Below are 24,614 nucleotides of genomic sequence, written 5' to 3'. Positions count from 1 at the left end.
CACAGAAACTAACGGATGTCTCGCACTTATTTTGGATATGTGTTCTCAGTTAACTAGCGATTATTATAAGCTGCTTTAAATATTTCATATTTATGGCTTGACTTAATCTGTAGCTCAGGATGAAAAGCACATTTCAGAAGTGAGAGGGCTGAATAGAGCGACCAGACCATAAAGAGCGAGAGAAATGGAAGAGGATGAACACAAAGGTTCTCCAAGGCTGCCGTGCATTTAAGGGGGGATGAGGGTCTTGAAGACATTTTTTTTTATTTCTTAACATATCTTCCTGAAAATTGGCATGCAGATATATCCTTGAATGCTAATCCCAAATACATATTCAGATTTTATATATCTCATCTAGAAATGAAGATATGGCAAAATAATTTATGCCACTTGGGTCTTTCTTACGGGCCATTATGGTGATTTCTTAATTAGAAAAACTAGTTTTAAAGTTATGCTGTCACTTTTAAGGGCCCATTGCACATCCTAAAGCTAAAGAAATTTTTAAAAAGTCATCACATAGGTCATGAATGAATAACAAAGTAGGGAAAAAAAACAATGTGGGAGTAATTAGCTTACATCTGACCTAATTGCTAGTCTATTGGGTTTAATGAAAATTGGAAAGCTTTAGGATGTAGCTGAGATGTTGCTGAAAAAAATGATACCTACTTCAATAAAATCAGTCGATGCAAACATTATGAAAAGTTCCGTAAGGCAAAGGCATTTGATCGAAAAAGCAAAGCTGAGAAAATTGCATTCAAAGTTTTGCTTACTCTGCCATTTTGTTTACTGATAATATGGAAAAATTTAATGCTTTAGCATGCAGCCCCAGTCATCGCTGAACACAATAACACCAAATTTACAGAAATCTGTTCATGTAAAGATTGTGAAAACCTCTGTATTGCATTGGCACTTGACAAAAAAAAAAGCTCAGAAAATCACTTGCTATTTTCTTTGAATCTGCCACACATTCACAAAAGTCTGGGCAGTAGTCCCTGGGTGCTGTCAGGCTTGTGCTTCTTGGCTATCTTCTTCTTCACCTTTTCAGCATTGGTGTGACCCTTATCAGACCTGCACAGCCTCTGCACAGCCAGGCCTGTAACCCAAGCTGTGCTGCAACAGCTCTGCTGGTTGCTGCCATTCCTTGGTTGAAGCGAGAAACTGCTTCTTGCGAGGTTAAAAACAGGACAGTGAGGAGAGTGTCTAATGCGAATGTTCAAGCTTCAGTTTAGAGCGCACAACGTCTTGGCGCTCTGCCAAGTTCGCCGAACCCCCCCCCCCCCCCCCCCCTTCTGCAGGAGCTCTCCTCAAAATATATAAAAGAAACAAATGATGTTATCAGCGGCGGCGGCGGTAGCGGCTTGGCGCGCTGCCAAGGTCGGCGCTGCGTGTGCTTGTGGAAGCGTTGAGCACGCGAGCTCTGTTCAGCCGTGTCCGTCGGCACCGAAGCAGCATGCGCAAACGCCGAAGTCGACGATAGGCTTAGGTCAGCCGGCTCGGCCGCTTCCCACGACACGGAATTCTAAGCGGCTTGCAGCGTATCAAAAGTCGACATTTTCGACGGCTTAGTCCAGGCACAATCCACCGGCACTGCAGAGACTTGCGGTAACACCGAAGTTGACGCCGATCGGCACTGTCCAGCCGCGTCCACCGGCGAAGCTGTTGTTGGCGAGCTCAGTCCAGCCGCATGCACCGAGGGTACAGCAGCTTGCGGCATCACCGAAGCTGCAGTTCCCGACGTTTGCAGCGCTCTACTTATTATGCGCGTCTCTTTTTGCCGACTGCTTTTCGCGTGCTTGCTTTCAAGCGCGCGTCTCGGTCCATCGTGACACACGGAACAAAGACACCAGGCAGGCAATTACACGCAAAAGCACGAAATTCGAGGCTAAAAGAAGCGATTCAATAGCCAAAATATCTACAATAACGATAAGAAAAAAGGCAGAACCGAAAATATAGGAAACAGAGGACCGCGAAAAATGACGGGCGTGCAAGCGAAAGCAGACGACTGGAAGGAGCCGGACAACACGGCCGCGGAGGGCAAAGCATGCGTCACGGCCAATCAGTAGGCTGCGCCTCGAGGAGGCGCCCGTTTTACCCAATCGGGAATGCGGTCCTGTGTATGAGGCCAGATGTTCAAGCAAGGCTGGAAATTAGGCAACGGGGAGTAGGGAGGTTAGCTTTGGGAGCACATGGCAATACATACACCAAATCAGGGGGTACAGGGTGATATGGGATGGGCGTCTTTCGAGAGCAGAGAGGCTAGCAGTAAGATAGCATTTGAGGAACGATTGAGAAGGATGGAGGAAAAGCGGTGGGCTAGGAAAGTTTTCAGATACCTGTATATAAAGAATGTTGACACGAAATGGAGAAAGCGAACTAGAAAATTGACAAGCAAACATCTGGACAGCAGTAAGGGGGCAAATCAGCAATTATCGGTTAAGAAAAAGGTTAAAGGAACAGAGAGAGCTTTGTGGAAAACAGGGATGCTGACGAAATCGGCACTGGAAACATACCGGACCTTTAAACAGGAAATTGTCAAAGAAAATATCTATGATAATTGTAGGGGAAGTTCTTTGTTGTTTGAGGCCAGGACTGGAGTTTTGCGGACTAAGACGTATAGAGTCAGGTACCAGGAGATAGACACTTTGTGCATTGCGTGCGGAGAGAAGGAGGAAACAGCTGAACACTTGATACTTTTCTGTAAAGGGCTTCACCCTACAGTGGAAGGCAGTGGGGCTGACTTACCCAAGGCATTGGGGTTTAGGGATAGTGAAGGGAAAGTTGATTTTATGAGGTTAGAAGTAACCAAGCGAAGGTTATCTGATTGGTGGCTAAAAGCAAGACAGGAGTAAAATTTCACAAGACATGGCTAGGTGGCTTGAGCCACCGCCCGATGTAAAGGGTTCAGCCGTATCCATCCATCCATCCGGCGGCTGTCTTGCGACGCTTTCCCGCCTTGCGAACGGGTGCTGATAGCTCCGCTGTGCGAGGGTCTACAGCTTGCCGAGAGGCGCCAAATTGGAGAGCGGGAAACCAGCTTTCAAACGAGACCAAGATGGCGTCGATCGGTTCGTGTCGCGCGGAGCTACGGCAGCTTGAAAATGGGGCAAACCTTCGCGCTCGGCGTTCAATTTCGGCTCACCGACGTTCCTAAATTGCAGTTTTTTTCATACTTTGAGTTGGAATTCAGCTATAATATTTTGTAGAGGCATAGTTGGGACATTAAAGACTTCAAAATCGCAATTTTTGAAAATTGCCATTTTTGACCATTTTTCGCGATTTCAAGACCCGCGTCCCTCCCTTAAGAGAAAAGCGATCCTGTTAGCTGAGGGGCAGCTCGAAGACTTGACCTCAACGAGTCAACCATCCGCGGATGGCGGCTCCAGCGGGAGGGGTTTTTTAAAGCAAAGGATTTCGTGGGCCTCGCCATGGCCATCACGTTGGGCTGGAGAAAAAAGTGACAGACTTTATTATCGAGCAGCGCAACCGTCTCATGGAGGTCGGTGTCGAGCTGATCCATTGGAAAGTTAGAGACACTGCTCAAGAGATGGGAAGTTCAGAGCATCTCGTGGGTGGGCCAAAACGTTCATGAAGAGGAATGGATTCTCTCTGCGGTGAACAACACCGATACGGCAGAAGTTACCGGGAGACTTCGATAGCGAAGAGAAGGACTCCGTTTCCGAGAACTCTGCCTCCGAAAGCGAGGAAGATGAATAAACATGTTGGCCACAATGTCTATTAAAGGTACTTTGTTTCGCGCCCTTAAGCTTCACGTTACATTCGTGATTTTATTTTTTCCCTTTGGCCAGCATGTAAAGTCACCCCTTGTGTTACATTTGCAGCCGCGTTACATTCGAGTAAATACGGTATTAACCCCCCTCCAAATCGTGAGCAAACAGACAAACAAACAAATCAATTAAAAGTGAATAAAATAAAGTTGCAAACAAAGGACCCTATCTATAAATGAATTTCTCTCAGGCTGTTTCGGTTTTGATTTCAACAGCCAAACAGTGGTTATGATGTAAAAATTGTGTGAATGCATGTTCATGCACATGTTTCATGCTTTATGGGTATTGTCTTTTTTTTTTTAGTTGGGGCACGTCATCAAGGGCAGGTGTTTTCTGGCATGCATGCGGGACGCACCAAGGGTCGTCGAGAGCACCTGTACACTTTGTTTACTTGCAACATCACTTCAGGTGCTCTGCGGTTTCGTTCTAAAAAGGGGGTGGAGGGAACGACAACTGGAACAAAAGGTAACTAGTAACGTGACACCTCACGTTATTGAAAAATATTAATGCAATTATGTTACCCATTACAGTTCCGAAATGGTAACCAGTACATTATTAAGTTACCGAAAAAAGTAACGCGTTACCGACAACACTGCTTGTGCATCACCGCACGTGCCCCCATGAATGTCATTTGTCTTTAGTTTACAAACTTCCATCACAGAGACAGAAACTGCCATAACTAATTCAAAGAGGGCACATTTAATAGTCAGACTTACAAGCTAGATTACAACTGTCACTGCTTGATATGAAGGGGCAGTTGCTATTTGCCTATCTCCCAGCTATTTGTGACACCACAGCATTGTGCCAGGCATCCACACATTCAAGGGAAACTCACCTTGAGGTAGGCCATGGTCAGGAGCGGGAGTAACGTGAAAGGAACCAGGTAGAGCAGGGCAGGCTGAGCAGCCTTGAACACCTCAGAGGACACCGTGGCTGTCAGCAGACCTGGCAAGGGAGAGAAGCGAAGCAACAGTTGGATCACCCACAATGTGCAAGAAACCTTGCATACGGCCCACATCAGCACTGCTGTAGCACACAATTGGCACACACACTTTGTGCAACAATGCATGTGGATATGATATGCGCAAACCGTGCTTTGCATATGTGCCTAGTGCCCGACATATACAACACTGCTTTTTTTGAGCAGTTACCGTATTTACTTGAATCTAGGCTGGCCGCGATTTTAAGCTAACACCCGAAAGTTGGAAGCCAAATAATAATAATAATAAAAGAACCTTTCCTCGAATATAAGCCAGTAGAAAAAACAAATGAGAACGACAGCAGGGACCGCACACAAATGGCCCTTATTTCCAGGAACCTGCTCCTGCTCACTGGTCCTCGTTATCGCTGATCTCCTTATCGCTGTCCTCTGCGTACAGTGGTACCAACAAGTGCATTGGAAATGCTGCGCTTCCGGAACAAGCGTGCAACCAAGCCTTCTGGGATGTCATCCCAGGCTGCAGAGATTCAGTTAGCTAAAATTCCTAGTGATTTCATGAACTCTGCCAGCGCCGGTTCCACTTCAGGATGGCAGCCTTTCTTCGGTCCTGTTAAAGCCCTTTTTGTTGCGGCACAAACAAAAAATTCATCACGCTGCCCCCTCCAAAGGTACATTCTTTTCATCCCCATTGCAGTCCCGACTGGCTTGCAGGCTTGAAGACTGCTCTGTAGTGAGCACAACTTTTCGCTTGAAGGCGGTGCAATTTATAACACCAGCTGCTTGGTGCTATGGTGTTGGTGAGACACCACGTGTGAAAACATTGCACTGCCGCGAAACGTGCCTACACCACCACAAGAAGAGAATATGAGGTCAAAATGGCAGCCAATGCTCGTGTGTGCATTCAACAGCGTCGGCTACGGATAGTAACGGCTACAGTGTCATCTTCTGGTGGCTTTTTGTGAGGGCACCACCTGCATGCTACTTTTTATCCGTTTTAATGTGTTGTTGTCATATTTTAAGAACACAACAAAATCCTCGAACCTAAGCCGACCTAAGAGTTTTATATCTGGTGTCTTAAAAAACTATCAGACCAGATTCAAATAAATACGGCACTGTAAACGTTTATTGCATAAAAGCTTGCACCTACTAGTGTAGGTTCAAGATGCTCTAAGCTTTTCTTGTGCAAGCACTGCATTGTGTGCATCAGTTTTGTGCATTGTATGCATCAGTTTAATGCATTTTGTGCGTTCAGAGAGTTGCCAGTATTCTCAGGAAACAGCAAGCAGATTCGACCGCATCGACCACATTCTGATTCCACAGAAAAGCAAATGATTTGTGCATTGTCACGAGAAAGCCACCCAGCGTGATGAGAAATGGCATATTAGAGTAGATGTCAAATGGCGGTGTTTCCGTACTCCATGCACATTTTTATATATTTTTTCTTTGTCCTTCCTTCCTGAGACCCCAGCTCAATGATTTAAAGAGGCAGCCACCTCAGCGCATTACCGAGCGTCCTTTCAGTAGACCTGTTTGTTTCTGTCTGTGACATTCCTTGTTAGCGAGTGTCCTTTTCCTGCCTGTATATTTGTTTCCTTGATGTCTCCTCTCTGTTCTGCGATGAGCGTGGCGGGAAAACCTTTTCAAAGAAAGGGGGGGGGGGGGGGGGGGGGGGGGGGAGTTTTTGACGGCACGCTTGTTCAGCCCCACAGCCAGGTGTCTGAGCTCAACGGACGGCTGAAGCACAGACCCAGGAACCCTGTGGCATTTCTTGGAAAGTGAGCCTGTGCATGTGCACGTGTGTTTGCGTCTCTCCTGTGCATTTGTGTCCCTTTTGTTACTAAGTGTGGGGCTGTCAACATCACTGAGAAAAACTAAGACAGCAGTAGCGTGGACCAGATAGAGAGCTAGAAGCAGAGTGTGTGCACGGAGGCTTGAGTGTGTGCACGAGGGGAAGGCTAAATGAACAACACAGCCCAAAGAACATGCCGAAGTATACATGAACTGGGACAAGGAACTAAGCACCTTGTTTTCGTGTGCAAGAATGTGTGTACGGAAAAAAAAAAAGGCGCCATGAAAAATCGTGCGCCCACCAAGCAGACGAAGCGGCATAGTAGGAAGTAGTACGTCATTCCATGCTACGTCAACGCATTGGCTACACCTGCCCATCTTCCGTCAGTCAGAATAACAGACCAATGGAATGTCTTTCGCTGAGACATCATGGGCATGGTCACGGGAATGCTCGGACAAAAGCCAAGAGGAAGTGGAGCTTGGCATTTCGAAAGGGAGCACGGAAGAGTTTGATCAGAATTTTTTATGCTTTTCGGGGCATGCACGACTAGCATTTTGCAGAGACTATCTTCGATGCAGTGCGCTTATTTTATTAAAGTGGCTACACCCTGGTCCGTGGCCCCTTTAAACGAACGGTGAGTGGGGGAGCAGCGCACGCACCGAGGAAGTACCCGATGAGGGAGCAGTGGAAGTAGGAGATCTTGTTGAGGTGGTTGGGCGGCGGTAGGCCCGTCTCGGCCGAGCTTAGCTGGGCCTTCTTGTAGGCATCGTAGCGCAGCACAAAGCACAACAGCAGGCCTGGCATCACCTGCCACAGGAGGAAGGCAGAGAAGCAACAGCAAGAGAATCATCAAACATCATGGCCAACAGGTCGCACTGCTGGGCAAGTTAGTTCATATCGGTTATATGCAGATGAGTTGCACAACGCAGACGTTCACAAGAGAGAACAAGATGGCGCAAGCGCAACCCATCTACAGTAAAACCTCGTTAATTCGAACTCGGCTTATTCGAAATCCCGCGTAATTCTAAGGTTTTTCGGCGGTCCCAACAGTTTCCACGCAAATTTTGCCGGATAATTTGAACAGCCAGCGCGCCCCTATCCAGATAATACGTCGGTTTAAACCGTGGCCTCCGTGATCTGAAAAAATAGCGTTGCCAGTCTCTGAGGCCAGCATAGTTGCCGGAGTGGCAGCCAGGCAGCACTTTAAATTAACTTCCTGTTTCTGGTGCTTTGTTGCACCTCAGCGATCTGCATGATAACACCACCAGTCTTGGAGGCTAGCTTTGGTTGACAAAGCAACAACCAGGCGTCACTAGGTCACAATTTTTCTGGTTCTGGTTTTCGTTGTTTCTTTGTCTAGCTCATGGCAGGCACTGCTCGTAGGGTTTGGTTGTTCGATGCCGCGACCAGTTGTATTCAGTGCTCTGCTAGTTATTCTTGACCACATGCGCGGTGTTGGTGTTATGAAAATGCCGAAGTACAGAACTCTGACTCTCTGCCAGAAAGTGCACCTAATTGAGGAGACTAAAAAATGGATGAACTACAAAATACAGCTGGCGGAAAAGCACAAGGTGCCTTTGTCAACCCTTTCGACGATATTGAAGAATAAGACAAAGATCCTCGAGGCCTACGGGAAGACGCATTCGACGAAGCGGACAAGGATTCGTTTTCCTACGTATCCGGTCGTTGAAGACGCCTTGATAAAGTGGCTTCAGCATGCAAATGCAGCACACCTGCCTGTGAATGGCACGCTGTAGCACAAAAAGGCCGATGAGCTTTGCATTGCGGCTGGGCCATGAAGCATGTCCAGACTTAAAGACCACAATAACCTCACATTTGTGACAGTGTGTGGCGAAAGCGGGAGTGTCGACGCCAATGTTGTCGAGAATTGGAAAAAGCATACATTGGCTCCGCTGCTTCAGCAGTACGCGGAGGACGATGTTTACAACATGGACGAGGCTGCATTGTTTTATAAAATGCTGCCAACGAAGATGTTTGCTCCAAAAGGATGCGGTAGTCATGGGAAAAAAAAAAAACCCAAGGACAGAATAACTGTTCTCTTTGGCGCGAATATGTCCGGCAGTCACAAACTCCCACTGCTGATCATCGGAAAAGTGGAGAACGCATGACTTCCTCCTAAGGATGACATGCTGTACAGAAGTAACAAAAAGGCTTGGATGACGGCAGCGGTGTTCGAGGAGTACGTGAGGCACCTTGACTGTAAGTTTGATGCCATGGGACGAAAAGATCCTGCACAGCCCACACCAACATCCAGAACTTGACAGCAGTTAGGCTTGTCTTCTGCCGCCGAATGTTACAGCTGTATCGCAGCCTACGGGCCAAGGCGTTATTCTGCAAGTGAGGAAAATTTATCGCTGCCATTTGCTTAAAAGGATCTTACTGTGCTGTGACAATGGCAAACAATATTCCGTGGACCTACTGGGTGCCATTTGCCTAATCGTGTACGCATGGAAGCAGGTGGAGGGATATATGATCAGGCGTTGCTTCATGCACGCCGGTTTTTTTTTCCAAGCAATAAGATGACAGTTCCGAGGATGCACCTGATGCTAGCTGCACGCTGGATGATGAAGGAGAGTCATCGTGTGCGCGCATGACCGACTTCGACGAAGAAAACGGAGGTGGGAGCAATGGATTGACCTTTGCGGACTGTTTGAGCACCGAACTTGATGTCCAAACGGCTCATGCCGACTTGGAAGCAGAAATATGTGACAATGGGCCTTCCAACGAAGGTGAAGGCGATGTTGAGCCCACCCGAGCACCAGATTTAAATTAACTGCAGTCGTTGAGTCACTGACCGTTGTGCGCAATATTGTGGAATGTAGTGGCGGTAACAGCAAATTGCTGCGCACTATAAGCAGACTGGAGGACGCAGTCTACGGTGCGGTTAACTACTGCGCCAAGCAGTCATGCATCAATGACTACTTCAAGTGACCGTTTTTCAGGTGAAATAAAGGTGCAGTGTTGATACAGCCACGCTTTGTACGTTTATTTCTCGTTTTTCGTCCATTTTTGATAATTCGAAAACCCGGGTGATTCGATGAATTTTCGCGGTCCGACGGACTTCGAATTAACGAGGTTCCACTGTTCATGCAACCAATGTGGCCACAAAGAGGAACAACGGCAGCATTTGGGCTAGTTGGTTAACCATATTTATTCGTGACAGCGCTCAAAAAGACTACGATACAATGTGTGTCCGTCTCTTCCTCTGTCCTTGTCTTTTTGAGCACTGTCACGGTCTAAAGAAGAACAGCCAATATCGCCAAATCTGTGGCCTCTAATCAGGAAACAAGATGGCCAGTTCCTGTTCCTCTGCATGTGTAGAGCAGCCAGCAAAATGCATCAACACAATGCACTGCAAACTGCTGACTTAGCAAAAGGACACTCCTGCAGTGCTGAGCTGAACTGTAGAGCTGAAAGTACTGCTGTTACTACTGCCACATGACATGGGGTCAAGAAGTGTCAACTGATGTGCATCATGTAGCGCTGTGCAGCGCATGGCAGTGCAAAGTGTGCCACTCCTTGCACAGTGCCTTGCTGCACCAGCAATGGCGATACACAACACCAGGCACGCTGCAAAGGGATTGCACGAACCCAAAGCTAGTGCTTAAACGCAAAATCTGGCACCATAAGATGCCACTCAAGAGCACAAAAACAGCTCTCCTAGCAGCCACCAGCTGCTGCCAGCATGCATGGAGGCTCCAAGTTGTCTGCGACACTCTTGCACCACTGCAGACAACAGTGTCCCTCCCCCATGCACCGTCAGCACCAATTGAAATGCGAATAAGACAACTGATATTTGGATAAACACACAAAAAAAGCAAAAGTACCAGGTGCCAGAGAAGAAATAGCGGCGAAGTACACTAACAAGTCTAAACAGTAATCTTCATGACTTTTAAATAAATATAAACTGCGCCAATGTCGTCTGCCTCAACCAAAAGCTTCTCATATTGTTTGCGTGTCATTTGACGCTGACAATACGTACATGCTTTCTCTATGCGCATGTGTGTCACTACTGCAAAGCAGCATGAGCAAAATGTGATGCAAAAGGGCAAAGCAGGAAGGAATAAGTGTGGATGACAAGAAGAGGGGGCACTTACAATATCACCCAGTCCCAGCATGGAGAAGTGGCCACTGCTGTGCACGCTGCAGTGACAAGGGAAAGATCAGGTGACGACAACCTTCCAATGCGTTAAGCCCAGATATATATATCAAACCCGGATATTTCAGATTTTTGGCTATATCAAACACACAGGTTATCCCCTTGAAAATCCTGCATAAAAGTAGAGGAAAGTTGTGCTGAACTGAAACTTCGGTCGCAACATATCTCAAACTGCACACCGTAACCCTGCAAATGGCACTTCTCCTAATGGCTCTCTTCGATCACTTTTCGCGTGCAGAGACAAATCGGCTGCACGGCCCCCTTGGGCACCTGCTGGCAGCACTAGCGCTCTGCAGCCGTGTGACGAAGTGAATGCGGGGCGAGTTTGAGAGTGATCTGCGGTCTCTTCAACTCAATTTACATGCCACATTACTGTCAGGCGGTGAAGCCTAGCAGTGGCCCTCTCGTGGCATGCTTCGCTGCCGAAGGTATTGCGGAAACCAACTGTAGCTCAATTTTAATGAGTGATTATTCTATTTGCAGTATACTGGCAACAGGACTAGACATCTTATGATAGGAAGTGGCTAGTTCTAAACTACTGCTCGCAGCGGCTTCGGTGCTAAGCAGGCCGAGCCTAACAACGCTCACGGTGCGCTGCCAGCATGCCAGTCATCTGCACGTCGCTGCAAGAAGTGTGTTGCTAGTGCGGGCGCAACGTATTCTAGCTTTTAGATTACAGATGAGCTTATCTATTGCCATTATTTACATACCGCATTTTCAATTTTTTGCGATCCCCATCGAAATCGATACACTTGGGTTCGACTGTACTCCGTTTCATACACAGCGTGCAACATCGGTAAGCTGCATGAGTAGTGCCTGCTTAAGCACATCGCTCTGCCATGTAACACTTGTCATTCTTGAAGCCTCAGTGAAAGTTCGGACTAAAATAGAGAACAGCATAAAACAGCATGCCAGGCATCGTACATTATGGTCAAGGCAGTCAGGTGTTCACTTACTGAGGCCCTCTGATTACACCAGCCGACTCATTTTTTGGACTCCAACAGTTCAGACCTGAGCAATATTTCGGACTTTGCTGCAGAACTGTCACGTACCTCATAGGAGTGGTGTACATAACCACAACCAATATTTTTTACTTTGTAGAGTCTGAAAGTTCGATTTTCGGGACTAAATAGAGTGGGCATTGCTGTCACAGTCAAGCTGACTCTTCACTGCTGATGAATAGGTATGCCATGCTGGATACAATGTGCCGATGGAGTGGCTTGGACAGGCATGGTGATGTCCTGGCCTCATTGTTACCACTTGAGGCAACAGCACGCACTGATCTTTTTGAGTTACCGCGTGGTGACGGTAGTGCAGGAAACAGCCTACAGCCAGGGAGCGCCCTTTGTGGCGCAGATGCTGCTGTTGCCATCCGTTAAATGGGGAGCGGGGGAAGTACAATGGGAGCTCGATCCACTTCTATCATGTTCCATCCATCTCAACAAGTTTAGTGATCGTTACCCTAGAAACAAACTGTGACCTCGACTCGTGCATCTTCCAACATTTCACACGAAGCATGTTTGTGCAAAGTGGCAGCGAGGAGGCATGCACTGTAGTAGGGTATTCGATTGATTGTTCATCCTTTCATTCATGGCACGGTTCGCGACATGACCTGCGGGCTGCGTAAACGGTATTGATAGCATGCAGTGTGGCGCACATTCATGTGGTCTGGACACGACGAAAACGGACTCCAACTCAAATGCGAGCTAATTCAAGGCAATTTAGTCATAGTAAAGTGGTTTCTGCGATGTTCACAGATTCTTCACACTGTTCGATTACTCGGATATTTTTCTGGTCCTGCCAAGTGCAAAAATCGGCTGGTGACTGTATAATTTTTTCTGATCTACTTTCAGGGCACGGATGGAGTCGAGCAAACAGGCATGCTAGCCACATATACCTCCACCACACATTGCTCTTACTTCTCATGGTTTCGAGATTGGCAGGACAAAAACATGGTAAAACGAAGTGCAGGACACTGCCAGTCACAGCTTCATCGCAACAAATGGTGCTTTTCTCTACTGCATGTCGAACTACTTTTTGGCAACGGACATAGCCAGCATGAATAGGTGCACTAGCTTTGGCAGTGTTGCATGCTATGTATGAAACGGAGTATAGTGCTGCGCTTCTACACTGCCAAGACGTGCCCACCAGAGAATAACTAGGGCTTCAGCAAGGGCACGATGTGCCTCGACCTTCAAAAATGTTTGGCTGCGACCAGCTAGGAAAATATGGCAGAGCTTAAAGATGATAATAAATGCAAAGAACTGGGCACCATATTACACTAAAAAGTGAGCCCTGCAGTTTCAACGTCTTCGCTCTCACTTTTTGGCAGCGCCATGTTTTCCAAGTCACGGCACATACTAGCCCAAGAACCAGCACAGCTGCAACTTAATTAGGATGATCTGTGCAAAAAGGATGCCACAACATGGCATGGAATCACATCAAAGAGCCTCGCTTGTTGGCGATCACTTATAGACAGTCCAAGCTAGATAACAGTAATTCTGCGTCGGTAACCATTTCTAGTGTGAGAGCTGGAGCAGCTCAGTGGAAAAGTGATGAAGCCTCCAGCAGTAAAGAGGACAGACTTTTGAAATGCACTGGAACCAAGTAAATATTAAACAGGTATGTGTGGTACCTGGGGTTTAATGTTGCAAAGCTATACACAGGCCTTGAGAAATGGTGCAGTAGAGGGCTCAGGATTAATAGAGACCCCAGCGGGGTTCTGTGGTATGCACCGATATTGCTTTTTAAACTTTTTTTTTTTTTTCATTTTCACCTGCATCAAAATGTGGCCATTGCAGCTGAGGTTCGATCCCACGTTCATGGGCTCAGTAGCTGGAAACCATAGCCACTAAGGAACCACGGTGGGGGGAACAAAGTAAACAAACCAAGGCATCTCACATTAGAAGAGCTAAGACGTTGGACAATAAAAATTTTTTTTTTCACTGTTTTGTACTTCTGAAAAGTAACACACTAAATGCAACAACTAGTTAAATGCAGTAACAAGCTCTCTCCAACATAAAGTACCATGCCAGTGCTGTTTAATGCCAGCTAAAAGCTAATCCTTTTCATTAAAGGGCTCCCCTCTCTCACTCTCGCAGCAGCAATAAAATGTGAATTTTTTTTAAAGCACAAGAGATGCTTGTGGCAGGACAATAGTGCGGCAAGAGACACAAAACTGAGCCAGGTCTATGTCAGCTTCTTTTTGACAAAGGACACACAAAATGGTGCCTCATATCACAAACAACAGGGAACGATGGGCACCTTGGAAAAACCAGCTTTCCTGGCAGTGACAGCTTGGGGGCCTCCCTGACCATGCTGCCCAGATGGAGTTTCTTGGCAACCAGGCCCACCTGGTGGGACAGAGGACAGGGCACATCACAAACAATGATGCGGGGCAAGTGGAAGGCCCCCCTACCTTCACCAAGGGCAGGGAGATTCAGAGCAAACTAAATTGGGTGATGTTGCATTATTCAAGCATTTAAAAACACTACAAGAGAAGACAAAAGGTCAAGACAAAAGAAGGCACAAGACCAATACTGGCTTTCAACCAAGACCTTTGTTACCCCATCTTCTCATCTTTCCGACTACCATAGTGCATGTTGTCGATGGGTAGCTAAGATTACGAATACAGAGAAACTCTTCAGGCACCATGATGGCACCACATGAAAAGTGGCGAAAGCAATATTCCCACAAAACATGCATATGCATGAGCCAACCTATGCCAGCACTAAGCAATAAGGAGCTTGCTTCTCCGAGCACAAGCTGAGCAGGTTATTTATTTGAAATTTTGTTTGTTTTTGTCACCTATACACTATACTCCATGTTGCCTGCACTGAAGGTTTGCACTAGGGAGCCAGCACTAGCTCTATGCGTTTTTTTCTGTCTTTTCTTTTGCCCTCTGCACTGTTCAATTCCCCAAAGGACCCAGCTGCCCTCGTTCTCAGTCTGCCCTCTCCTCAACCTGTCTTCCCCTTTCATGTGCCCCTCACTCTGTGCCATCCTGTCCAGGGGCTGTGCTTTGTGGAAGTGGTTTAATAGGTCAGGCAGGTGTGTCTGGGCACCTATCAGCTCCTATTTATCCATGTGAAAACAGGCTAACACATCACCACTGCTATAAATTAGCGTGGAAACATTTCTGTCCAGAACCTATTCGATGGTCTTTAATAAATACAGCAAAACCAACTCGAAAAGGCACACATGGAATACGCAACAGTAACCAGAAACGAAAACAAACATTCACTGCAGGGAACCTTCATGCAGACGATCACATGACACAAGAAATAACCTAAACACAACTTACAAATGGAAGCTGGGGAAAACGTGTATGAAGCAATACAGACAAGCTATTATATAGGAAGCAGCATTTGTAGATGGACGGGAAATGAAAAAAGAAAAAAGCCTGGAGCATAAACACTCACACTGCCCTTAAAGATAATAACAAAAGATGGTCAGGAGTACGGTTAGTTTGCATAAATCTTGGCCCTTAATCAAGAATACGTTTCTCCATACAGCTGACTGCCTAATAAACTCACCTGCAATACCACTGAGCTTTATTCTAGGTCTGAATCCTTTGTCATCGTTAAAAAGTGCAGCATAATTTATATGGAGCACCTCAATGGTTCACCTTGAATACATTTTAATGCGAAAGAGGCAGGAAATTAACTTCCCAATGTGCAAAATGAAAAGTAAATGGTCAGCGATATTTAATAAATTTAACCATTCCTGGCAAACAGGGCCTTTAACTCTTCACCATTTGTGCTGAAAAATATGGCTGCAACCACAAGAAATCAGCTTATATGCACATTACATTACCTTGCAATACCAGTGAGTATACACAGTGCAATTGCATTGCAGCTCAAAGTGTTCAGACTAAAATATCTGCCCATAAAACTTACAGAAATGCCTGCTGCCTTCTTCACCAGTTATGAAATGCCGAACACGAGCCATATGCTTCTGGGGAATACTGATGATTAAGCCCCTTAACTCTAATGCACAGCACAAGTATTGTTATTCCCAAATATGCTTTTGACAAGATGTAGTTGTAGCCAAGATGCAGGCAATGGAATTAATAATATCTGTGACTTGTTCGGTTCCTTAAAAAAAAATAAAGTTGAAAGCACATGTTCCAAAATACAAGAAGCCTTAATGCACTTTCTCAGACGTGTCTATTTGAGTTTATACACTTCCCTGTTCAAGTCGGCTTCAGCCAAACATCAGGAACAAAAGTGAGCTTCGGGTGAACTAAGCCGCATTCAGATTCACACACTGCAGTCTGCATCCCCCAAGCAGACCTTTCATTTAGCTAGGCTTAAAGTGAAAAACAATTTTAACAGGAAAACATTTTACTTCATTCATTAACAAAAATGTGCCATTAACTGCCAATAAGCACTGCATGCAAAAACAGCAAAGTGCTGCCTGGAGAAAGAAAGGGCGGAAGTGGGGGGGGGCTTCAAAGGGTGGAGAAGGAAAAGGCAGCAAGGAAGACCTCCCGCAAAACAAAGACAAGCACAGATTGGGGGTACTCACAGGATTGTCTGCTGGCCGCGTGGCCACTTTGACCATGACATTGGCATTGAAGATATATGAGGAGAAAAAGACCTGCACACAACGGACGGAGTTTGTGAAGTGGGCAGTCACTGTCAGCGCACTGCTGGAACATCCTCAGTGGTATCATTACTCAATTCAGCTCAGCTGCCAGACAGGACACGTCTTAAAAATTGTAGTCACTAGCACTGACACTGACTGCCTAAACTGCTTCAGCAATTTTGAGGCAGTCACAAATGCAGACAGAAGGCAGTGTGAAAAACAAGAACAAAACAGGCAAAGAAAAATCTCGACAACAACACTGCGAATATTAAAAATTTTGATGCAACAACCTTTTCCTTGAACCAACTCCATGTGCCTGTGTTTTTCATGCAAATTTTGCACTGCATTTTGTATTAAGGAGCGATTTCTTTGGCAAGGCATTTATTTACAGTTACTGACCCATTTCTGTGACCATGAGCTGTTACGTCGAAACCTTCCACATGCTTTTCCAGAAGGTTCTCCTGCTTCCCAGCCATGTACTTCAACTTCATTTTGGGTATGCACAATTCCCTTCTTCAGATTAAGTATAACTTTTTATGAAGGCAACACAGATGCAAAACGCAGAACATGCACCATAAATTTATTGCTGTGCATGCTGAGCATACTCAGAAATGTTCCACCTGCCACTGCTACTAACAGCGACATCAAAAGTAGGGGTGTGCGAATATTCCCTATTTTCGAATATCGAATTGAATATCCTCCTCTTCTCGTGGCTGAACAAATCAAATAGTACATCTTCAAAATTAACCAAAACAAATTAAAAAACAGCTCCTGTTTTCTAATTGTTCTCGAATAATAGACACGAATGGTTCAACTGGGCATGCCGCAGTTTTTTTTCGACAGCTGCTTTGAAAACAGGGTGCCCATGCAGCATGCAGCAGCGGTTGGGCTATGCGTGCACCACCGCAGCGTGGTCCATTCAGTGTTGCATCATTCTAAGTGTTTAAACATATGGCCTCCAAGACTGGGCGATGCAGCCAGGTTTAGCAAAGCCTGCCTTCATGCTCGATATCGCAAGCCACGGCTTGCAAGGTATAACTCTCGTCCTTCTCATGAACTGACATGCTTTGCCAGTTTGTTAACCGTCGTCTTCAGCAGCAAAAGGCAATTTCTCGGTGTGCATGACATGACGGTCACAGAGTTAATACATGACCCTAGCGGAGATCATTGTTATGTCTATCGACAGCTACAGCTTTAAATTCTTGAGCTATAACATTGCCGCTAGCGTTCTGCTGCTTGGCACAAATATTTGTTTGTGTGACTATTTTCACAAGTAGCAAATCACTATGCGAACATTCGATTCGTATCTGATTCAGTTCTTTCAATATTCAATTCGGCTTTGAAAAAGAACCATACCCACACCCCTAATAAACAGACCTGTTACGCCAGATTCCTACATCAGAACGCAGCCGAATTTCAGACTGCACACCGGTGCAGCACACTGTCTAAGTGACTGTAATAAATAATCAGAGCCCCCTTTTCTAAATTTACAATTTCCAGCGGGCCAAAAGATACAGCTGACAAATTTAACCTCATTGCTAGCAACAGACACAGCTTGGCCTGGCTTGACAGCTCTAGCACAAAAAGCGAGCTTGTTTGGAGTCGAAGGCTTCAGGTTTTTGTTGCAGATGTGTGCGAGCACCGCAACACATATCCTACAGCTTTAGTCGCGAGTCAAAGACGAGTGCATACAAGTGCCACAATCACTGCGTTAAAAAGGGCACTCTTGCATGGCATGCACATCAAAGAGGACCGCAGTGGCAACCCCAACAAAGTGCAAATGTGCCAGAGGCTGAGAATTTAAAAGCAGCCCGAAGTGGCGCCCTTCTCAAAGAACTGCACAGAGGTAAGCAGAGCGGTGAAAAACCACACAACGCTTACATCTGTGGACTGGAGTGGCTCAACCCACTCACATGAATCGCACTGTACATAATGGCACACACGTACACGGCATGCGGGAATGCAATGCTCGTCCCTTCATCCACTCACCCAGAAGACATCGTAAATGAGGAGCCCCGTGAGGAGCAGGGTGGACACCTTGAGGCTGGGCAGCCGCACAAACGCGATGAACGCCACGCACAGCCCCATGCCCATCGCTGCATCATAGAGAGAGGCGTGGGGAGGGACCGAGGGACGGGAGGGGGCAACGGCAACACACAGATCAGACACGGCAGTGGTGACAGTGGTGGGAAGAGGGAGGAGGAGGGCGAGGTGTCACTTCCCAACACCACTCGTAATGGCACACCACTGAGCATGTCCTTTCCCTACCTCCTCTTTGTGCCTACAGTGCCTTTGCCAAAACATGCGTGCTGCTCGGCACTGGTAGAGCCTGAGTCAGGTCAACAGATTGGTCTCTCCCTATGCGGACCACAAGTTCCCTCTTAATAGCTTTAGTGCACTGCAACTTCGGCCACGTCAGATCTGCCTGTTACTGTCACAAAGTGAATACAAATAAGCCTGTTTCATAATGCTTACTGATGCCAGCAAATCACCACTGGATGCTGTTGTCAGCGCAACCAAGTTGAGCTTTCTTTCATTTCTTCTCTCTTTATCTAGAAAGCCTCCCTTAGGACGTTAAGAGCATAAAGCCATGTTTTTTTTTTTTTAAACTTGGCACAAAGTAATTTTTTAGTCAATGCAGATACATGAAACTGAGAACTGCCACTCATGCCAGCGCTACTGCCATACTGCGAAACTAATAGTAGCTGCAAAGAAACACCCATTGCCAGGGCTAGGAGGCACTCTGCAACAAGTGTAAGCCAGAAAGGCATGAGTCATCATTCATCCAGACGACACCTGATACTATGAACCGGAAGGAAGGGACGATGCCACCCGTGTACATACAGTCATTACGTCATATTCTGGGTATTTAAGTTTCGACCACTGCCATTTTAGCCTCATTGTGAACAAGGAACCCGTACGGGTTCCGAAACGTCAATTTGTTATTACTTTGACTTGGTCAGTGACTGTAATCTTTTGCTTCTACTAATGCCTGACCAGACGAGCTTTCGTCGAACCCTTGACTATAAAAAGAAAGTGGTTTCCCTGCCAGTGCCCGAGCAGGTTTTCTATATCCTCAGAGTCAGTTACAGCAGTGCTTAGCAAGGTTGCATGCTTACATGGCCCACCAGAATCTGCCAGTGCCACTCGCAGTATGGTGCACTTCAATGGCGAAATCCTTACTTACCCAGCCGTTGTGAGGGCAAGCATTCTGGAACCATGCTGTGTCATTTTATTTTGTGAGTGTTGCGGTGATCGTTTGCACATCGTTACTAACAAACTGTGCACCTTTCTTCAAGTCAAGCGATAGCATTACCCACACAGCTGCAGCTGCTAAACTGCTACAGTGAAAAATGACAGACGAAAGAAAAAAATCATCAATACTCAAAAATGCTTGTTCTCGGACACAAGGCCAAATGAACTCCCATGCAATCATCTCCCAGAAATTCACTGACCAAAATAAAAAATAAAAATACAAAAAGAACCCCAAAATACAAATGTAGATGTAAAAGAAAGAACTCTTGCTATCAAACTAGGTGAGATCCCCAAATTCAACCCCTTTCTGAACTGCAACAAAGTTGGTTCTGTGCTGTGAACAGGTTTTCAAATCAACATATAACAAAACTACACCATTGAAGAATCAAATCAGAACAGAGCTCCAGCAGCTAGAAACTAACCTTAAACTGACCCAGCTTGTTTTCTAGTTTGTCATTATTTCCATTCTTTTGGTCGTAGCACATTCAAACTGCTCAAATAGATCTGTATTCCATGTGCACAGCCATGGGCTGAAATGATTCCATAAATACTAGTTGAGCTGCGAATTCCTGACCAAAAAATGCCACTCAGTTACCTATGTGGACCTTGCAGACTGGCTGTGCATGTGTGTACAGACAGTACATCCCAAATGCAAAACAACAGGCCTTCCCCCCCCTTTTTTTTCTTTCTTCAATCACTCTCAAATGCCCCATAAGTGACGAGTCTAATTTAATACCAATGAACATGCATTTAGTTTCCTGAAGACATTAACGTAATCATCCTCGCAAGCATATAAAGAAGAAAGTTCATACCTACTAGAAGACAATGAGTACTTGAGAAAAAAACCCATGCTTATTTTCTTGAATATTTTGTGATTGCTTCTACCTCTAGAAAGTGCAATTATGAACGCTTAATAAAAAAAATAGAGTATTGAATAAACTAATTCTAAAAAAAAAATAAACATATGGCCTGCAAATATTCAGTCTCCATACAGCGGCAGAAAAGAGACTTCAAACCCCACAATTTCAAACCCACATCTTAAATCTCAAGTTCCTGTATCTCCTTGACTTGTGAAACCACAAAATGACACAGCTACCTGCAAGTGACAGCAATTCACACTTGGTTACCTATCTTCATGGCCCTTCAAGTGGCCATGCTTTGAAAACCCGTGAAAATTATGCCAGCAGTACACAAACAAAAAAAGATATGTAAGAGGACACACTGTCCCGTAGGTGTTCATTCACGTGCCCCACTTCAGCTGATGTTTGACAGCAAGATTGCAGCCCATCTTTGTTACAGCACTGGTCAAATCAATATAACCAAGAGCAACAAAACTTTGACAAAGGCACCGTAATCCACTGAACCATAATGAGTAATGCATTATCCTTCAAGACAGGTTGCAAGTTATAGCCCAAGTGCGAAATCCAAAACATCCGCAGGCATTACGCACCCACACACACACGCCAGTCCCATTTCTTTCGTTTTTCCCCAGCATGCACTGCAAAACACCCAAGGGTACAAAAAGCGGCTGGTTTAGCTTACCATTGCCCTGTAAAAACAGAGAGACAGGCAGAGAGGTCAGTTAAAGAGAGAGTGAGATATCAAATGATAAGATAGGTGCAGATGCAACTAAACTAGTACAGTACTACCCCAGTGTCCAGTTTCAGCATACACCGCAATGGAAAGCATTACAATGTGAGGCAATGCCATGAATTTTAAACTATTGGTCACTACATAAACCCCTATATGAGCAGTATATTTTTTCTTTTTGCTTCCATATTACCCTTTCAGAGTGACGAGGCAGCATGGACACTCTTTTGAATGGCAGTCCATTTCTTGCAAGTGAAACCTGCCATCGTAGTAGCAAGAGCTACGTAATACAAGGCGGAATCCTTCGCTTGCTTCCTGATTTGGTACGAAAAATTATAATGTGTGATGAGACAATATTGAAAAAATTGATCTAGAACAGACTATCATTTATTTGATTACACTTTTACTGCACCACAAAAGTGTCACAATTCACAATGTTGCAGGAACCGGCATGCAGCCTAGATGCGGCGCTTGTCAAAGGTGCAGACCAAGTGTCTAAAAATGCCGTCCTCGAATCGCTGGGCGCAAGAACTACATGTACTTTCATTTTTGCACTGCCTTTCGAACGGTGCAGCTTTTTAAATGCCGAGCTAGCACCTGCGCTGTCTTGCTTTACACAGAGCTCAATACACTGTTGCTGCAAAAACTGACTACCTTCCTCCTGTGAGTCACTGACAGCACATTTCAATTTGCTGAGATGATCTAAGCATGAATTTAACTGGCTTACCAAATACCATTTTCAATTATAGTGAAACGGTGTTAATTGAAAGTCATTGGGAGTGCAAAAAATATTCTAATTATCCGGGTTTTCAAATTAACCAACCACAGCAAAAAAAAAAAAAAAATGGACCAAGGTAAAAAATTTTGCTGCGGGAATGCGCTTACCTTTCCTGGACGAACATTGCGATTAGTGTATATTGCCACGCAAAAGTATACTGAGCCCGTGCTGACCAAAAAGAAAGCTGACTCCAAATATAAGACAGCTTACAGACATTCATGAAATCTGGATCTGAGGTGTTCACAATGGCACTGTCTCACGATAGAACATCTCACTGCTAGCACCCACCTACTACAGCTTATCACTCAACAACCATGGAGCTAATGAGTGCACGATGCTGAGAAGCCGCGCTTTCCAGGCTCTGAGCCACAAATATAACAAAAATTCAGTAAGCTGCTTGGTATAAACCATTATCTACTTGTCCCAGGGGCTATCAAGGTGGCACTAAAGAACGATTCGAGCAATGGAGTTAAACCAGCAACCCTCACAGCAAAGGGCAAATGTTTTGAATGGTCCAATAACAGAGAATGTGAACCACCACCACCATCATCAACAGCCCAACTACGTCCACTACACGACCGGGGCCTCTCTCATTAATTGCCAACTGGCCCTATCCTGAGCCAGCGACACCCATGCCATCCTATGAAATGTTCTACCAACTCTATGCCGACCAAGGCTATGTCTTCCTTCTTTTGGAACCCACTCCACTACACCCGAAGACCATCGGTTATCTGTTTTCCAAATCACATGCCACTACCCAAGTCACTCTTTGACTCTATTTCTGCTAAGGTGGCATTGATACGAATTTGTTCTCCAATCCACACTGCTCTCTTCCTATCTCTTGATCTTACCCTACCATTTCCACTTCGTTAGCCAACTGCACGGTTATCAACCTAACTTCGACACCTATTGTTAGCCTACACATTTCTGCCCTATAGGCCAGTACAGGCGAGATGCAACTGTTACATACTATTCTTTTGAGGGATATAAGCAGGTTACTATTTGTAACCCATGAGTGCCTGCAAACTGCGTTCCAATCTAATCTTACCCTTCTCATCATTTCTCTCGAATGAACTAGCGCTGCAGTTTCTGCTTTGTTCGGCTAATCAGAAGCACTGCTTCACTACTTCCACTATCACACTACCCATCATGAGCTGCTGTTGCTTTCACACATTGTTGCCCCTTACTTTTGTCTCCTTCACAAATTTTTAAGTACCACCATTCTATTTAAATGAATGTGGGTTCAAGAGCTTTAACAAGAGTATACCAGTGCCATCAGCCTCTTGGTGCACTCTGGCCTTTGCTGCTGTTGTACCACTAAGCCCCATCTACTACTACGATAAAATTTCTTTGCATAGCACCCAATTGCAAGAAGCTACCAGACGGAAAGCATAAACTGCTACTGTTGGGGACAACACAATCCAGCATTGCCAATCTTTTCCATTTCTACCATAATTTTTGTAGCGATAACTACATTACGGCAGCATTTTGAGCCTTGAACGTGGCTGGCCACGTGGTGCGGCGCAGCGCCATGACTGATCACGTGGTTCGTCATGTGTTGGTCACATGACCAAGTTCCACTCGGCCAGCTGTAGCTATCGCGTCACTCCAGGTTTAACCAGAGCTAAACCACCGCCAATTTTTTAAAAGTAATACCGCAATGACACCAGGCAACGAAGAAAAAAAACAAAAGGTTGGCGTGCAACTCACCATCCATGAGTAACCAGTGGCCTGTGAGCACCCAGACGCACACAATGGCCACCGAGAGGGAGAAAGAGACCAGCTCTGCTGCCGTGAAGCGGCCACACGTCCCAAATGAAATTCTGCACAGGGGGAAGTGACAGCAGAAGAATCATGGCACCATGAAGAAAACTCTACGCACAGCTACTAGACCACAATGTTCAGTACAGTCACAGCCTCCAAGGCCTTGTGCATTAGTGAAATGACTGCTGCATAACGTAGCAAGCAGCGAAATAATCGAGCAAAAGCACAGCCTGAAGCTATCAATGAAGGGAGCAATTACTCCTTACCATTCACCAGTGCAAGGTCATTCAGCTACAAAGGAAAGCTATAAAGCTGCACTCATGCAGATGATAAGCCTACTCCACTTAAGGCGATTCCTCCGAAAATATTACAATAACACCGTTCCCACTTAAGTTGGTGATCAATTTAGCCTCACCCTGCCAACTACTAGCCATCCCAGTTAGCTTAGCTGGTACAGCAACTGCCTCAAACAGGCAATGGTCCTAGATTCAAGCCCTGGACAGGGAGAAATTTTTCTTCAACAGCAAAGTTTCTCCGAAAACTGTAAATCTTTTCTTAGTAACCATATAGCTGCATTGGGGTAGGTGCTAACTACTCCCTTAATTGAGATCTACTTGACCTTGAGGGATACCTGTAAACATATAGTACACGGGACTAGCCTGAAGTTGGCTATTCAATGTGAAAGACAAGTAGGTGATGAAACCCTATTGCTGGCAACCCGCATTGAAAAAATAGGTTACAGCAATCAATGGGTAGCGTTCAATTGTCTATGCAACCAATCTGGTGTTACATGGCGTCTGCAAGAGATCAATGGGTTTGGCGGAGTTGTGGTGCAGAGGTGCTCACTTTTTGCCACTGGAGCAGGGCCGTATGAGGTACTGGCACATGGGCAGCAGCAGGAAGGCTAGGGCGATGGTGGCGATTACTGTGCAAAGAGCAAACAA

At 45.7% G+C, this 24,614-nt stretch overlaps 1 protein-coding gene across 1 annotated transcript in view; it reads right to left on the bottom strand.

The window, feature by feature from the left end:
* The window catches only part of SppL (signal peptide peptidase-like protein), a 92,101-nt gene that overhangs the window by 5,755 nt on the left and 61,732 nt on the right, over positions 1-24,614 (bottom strand). Inside the window, exons 5-12 of the mRNA XM_077655560.1 lie at positions 24,517-24,595; positions 23,617-23,729; positions 18,273-18,379; positions 16,224-16,295; positions 13,959-14,047; positions 10,633-10,678; positions 7,174-7,321; positions 4,621-4,730 (exon numbers count right to left, since the gene is read on the bottom strand). Of these exons, the coding sequence (XP_077511686.1) occupies positions 4,621-4,730; positions 7,174-7,321; positions 10,633-10,678; positions 13,959-14,047; positions 16,224-16,295; positions 18,273-18,379; positions 23,617-23,729; positions 24,517-24,595 (764 nt within the window). The remainder of the gene's footprint in view (positions 1-4,620; positions 4,731-7,173; positions 7,322-10,632; positions 10,679-13,958; positions 14,048-16,223; positions 16,296-18,272; positions 18,380-23,616; positions 23,730-24,516; positions 24,596-24,614) is intronic.

The sequence above is a fragment of the Amblyomma americanum genome, chromosome 2, assembly GCF_052857255.1.
Source record: "Amblyomma americanum isolate KBUSLIRL-KWMA chromosome 2, ASM5285725v1, whole genome shotgun sequence".
NCBI classification, from domain to species: Eukaryota; Metazoa; Arthropoda; class Arachnida; order Ixodida; family Ixodidae; genus Amblyomma; species Amblyomma americanum.
The sequence above is the reverse complement of the archived record's forward strand: the minus strand, read 5'-3'. Positions and strand labels throughout refer to the sequence as shown.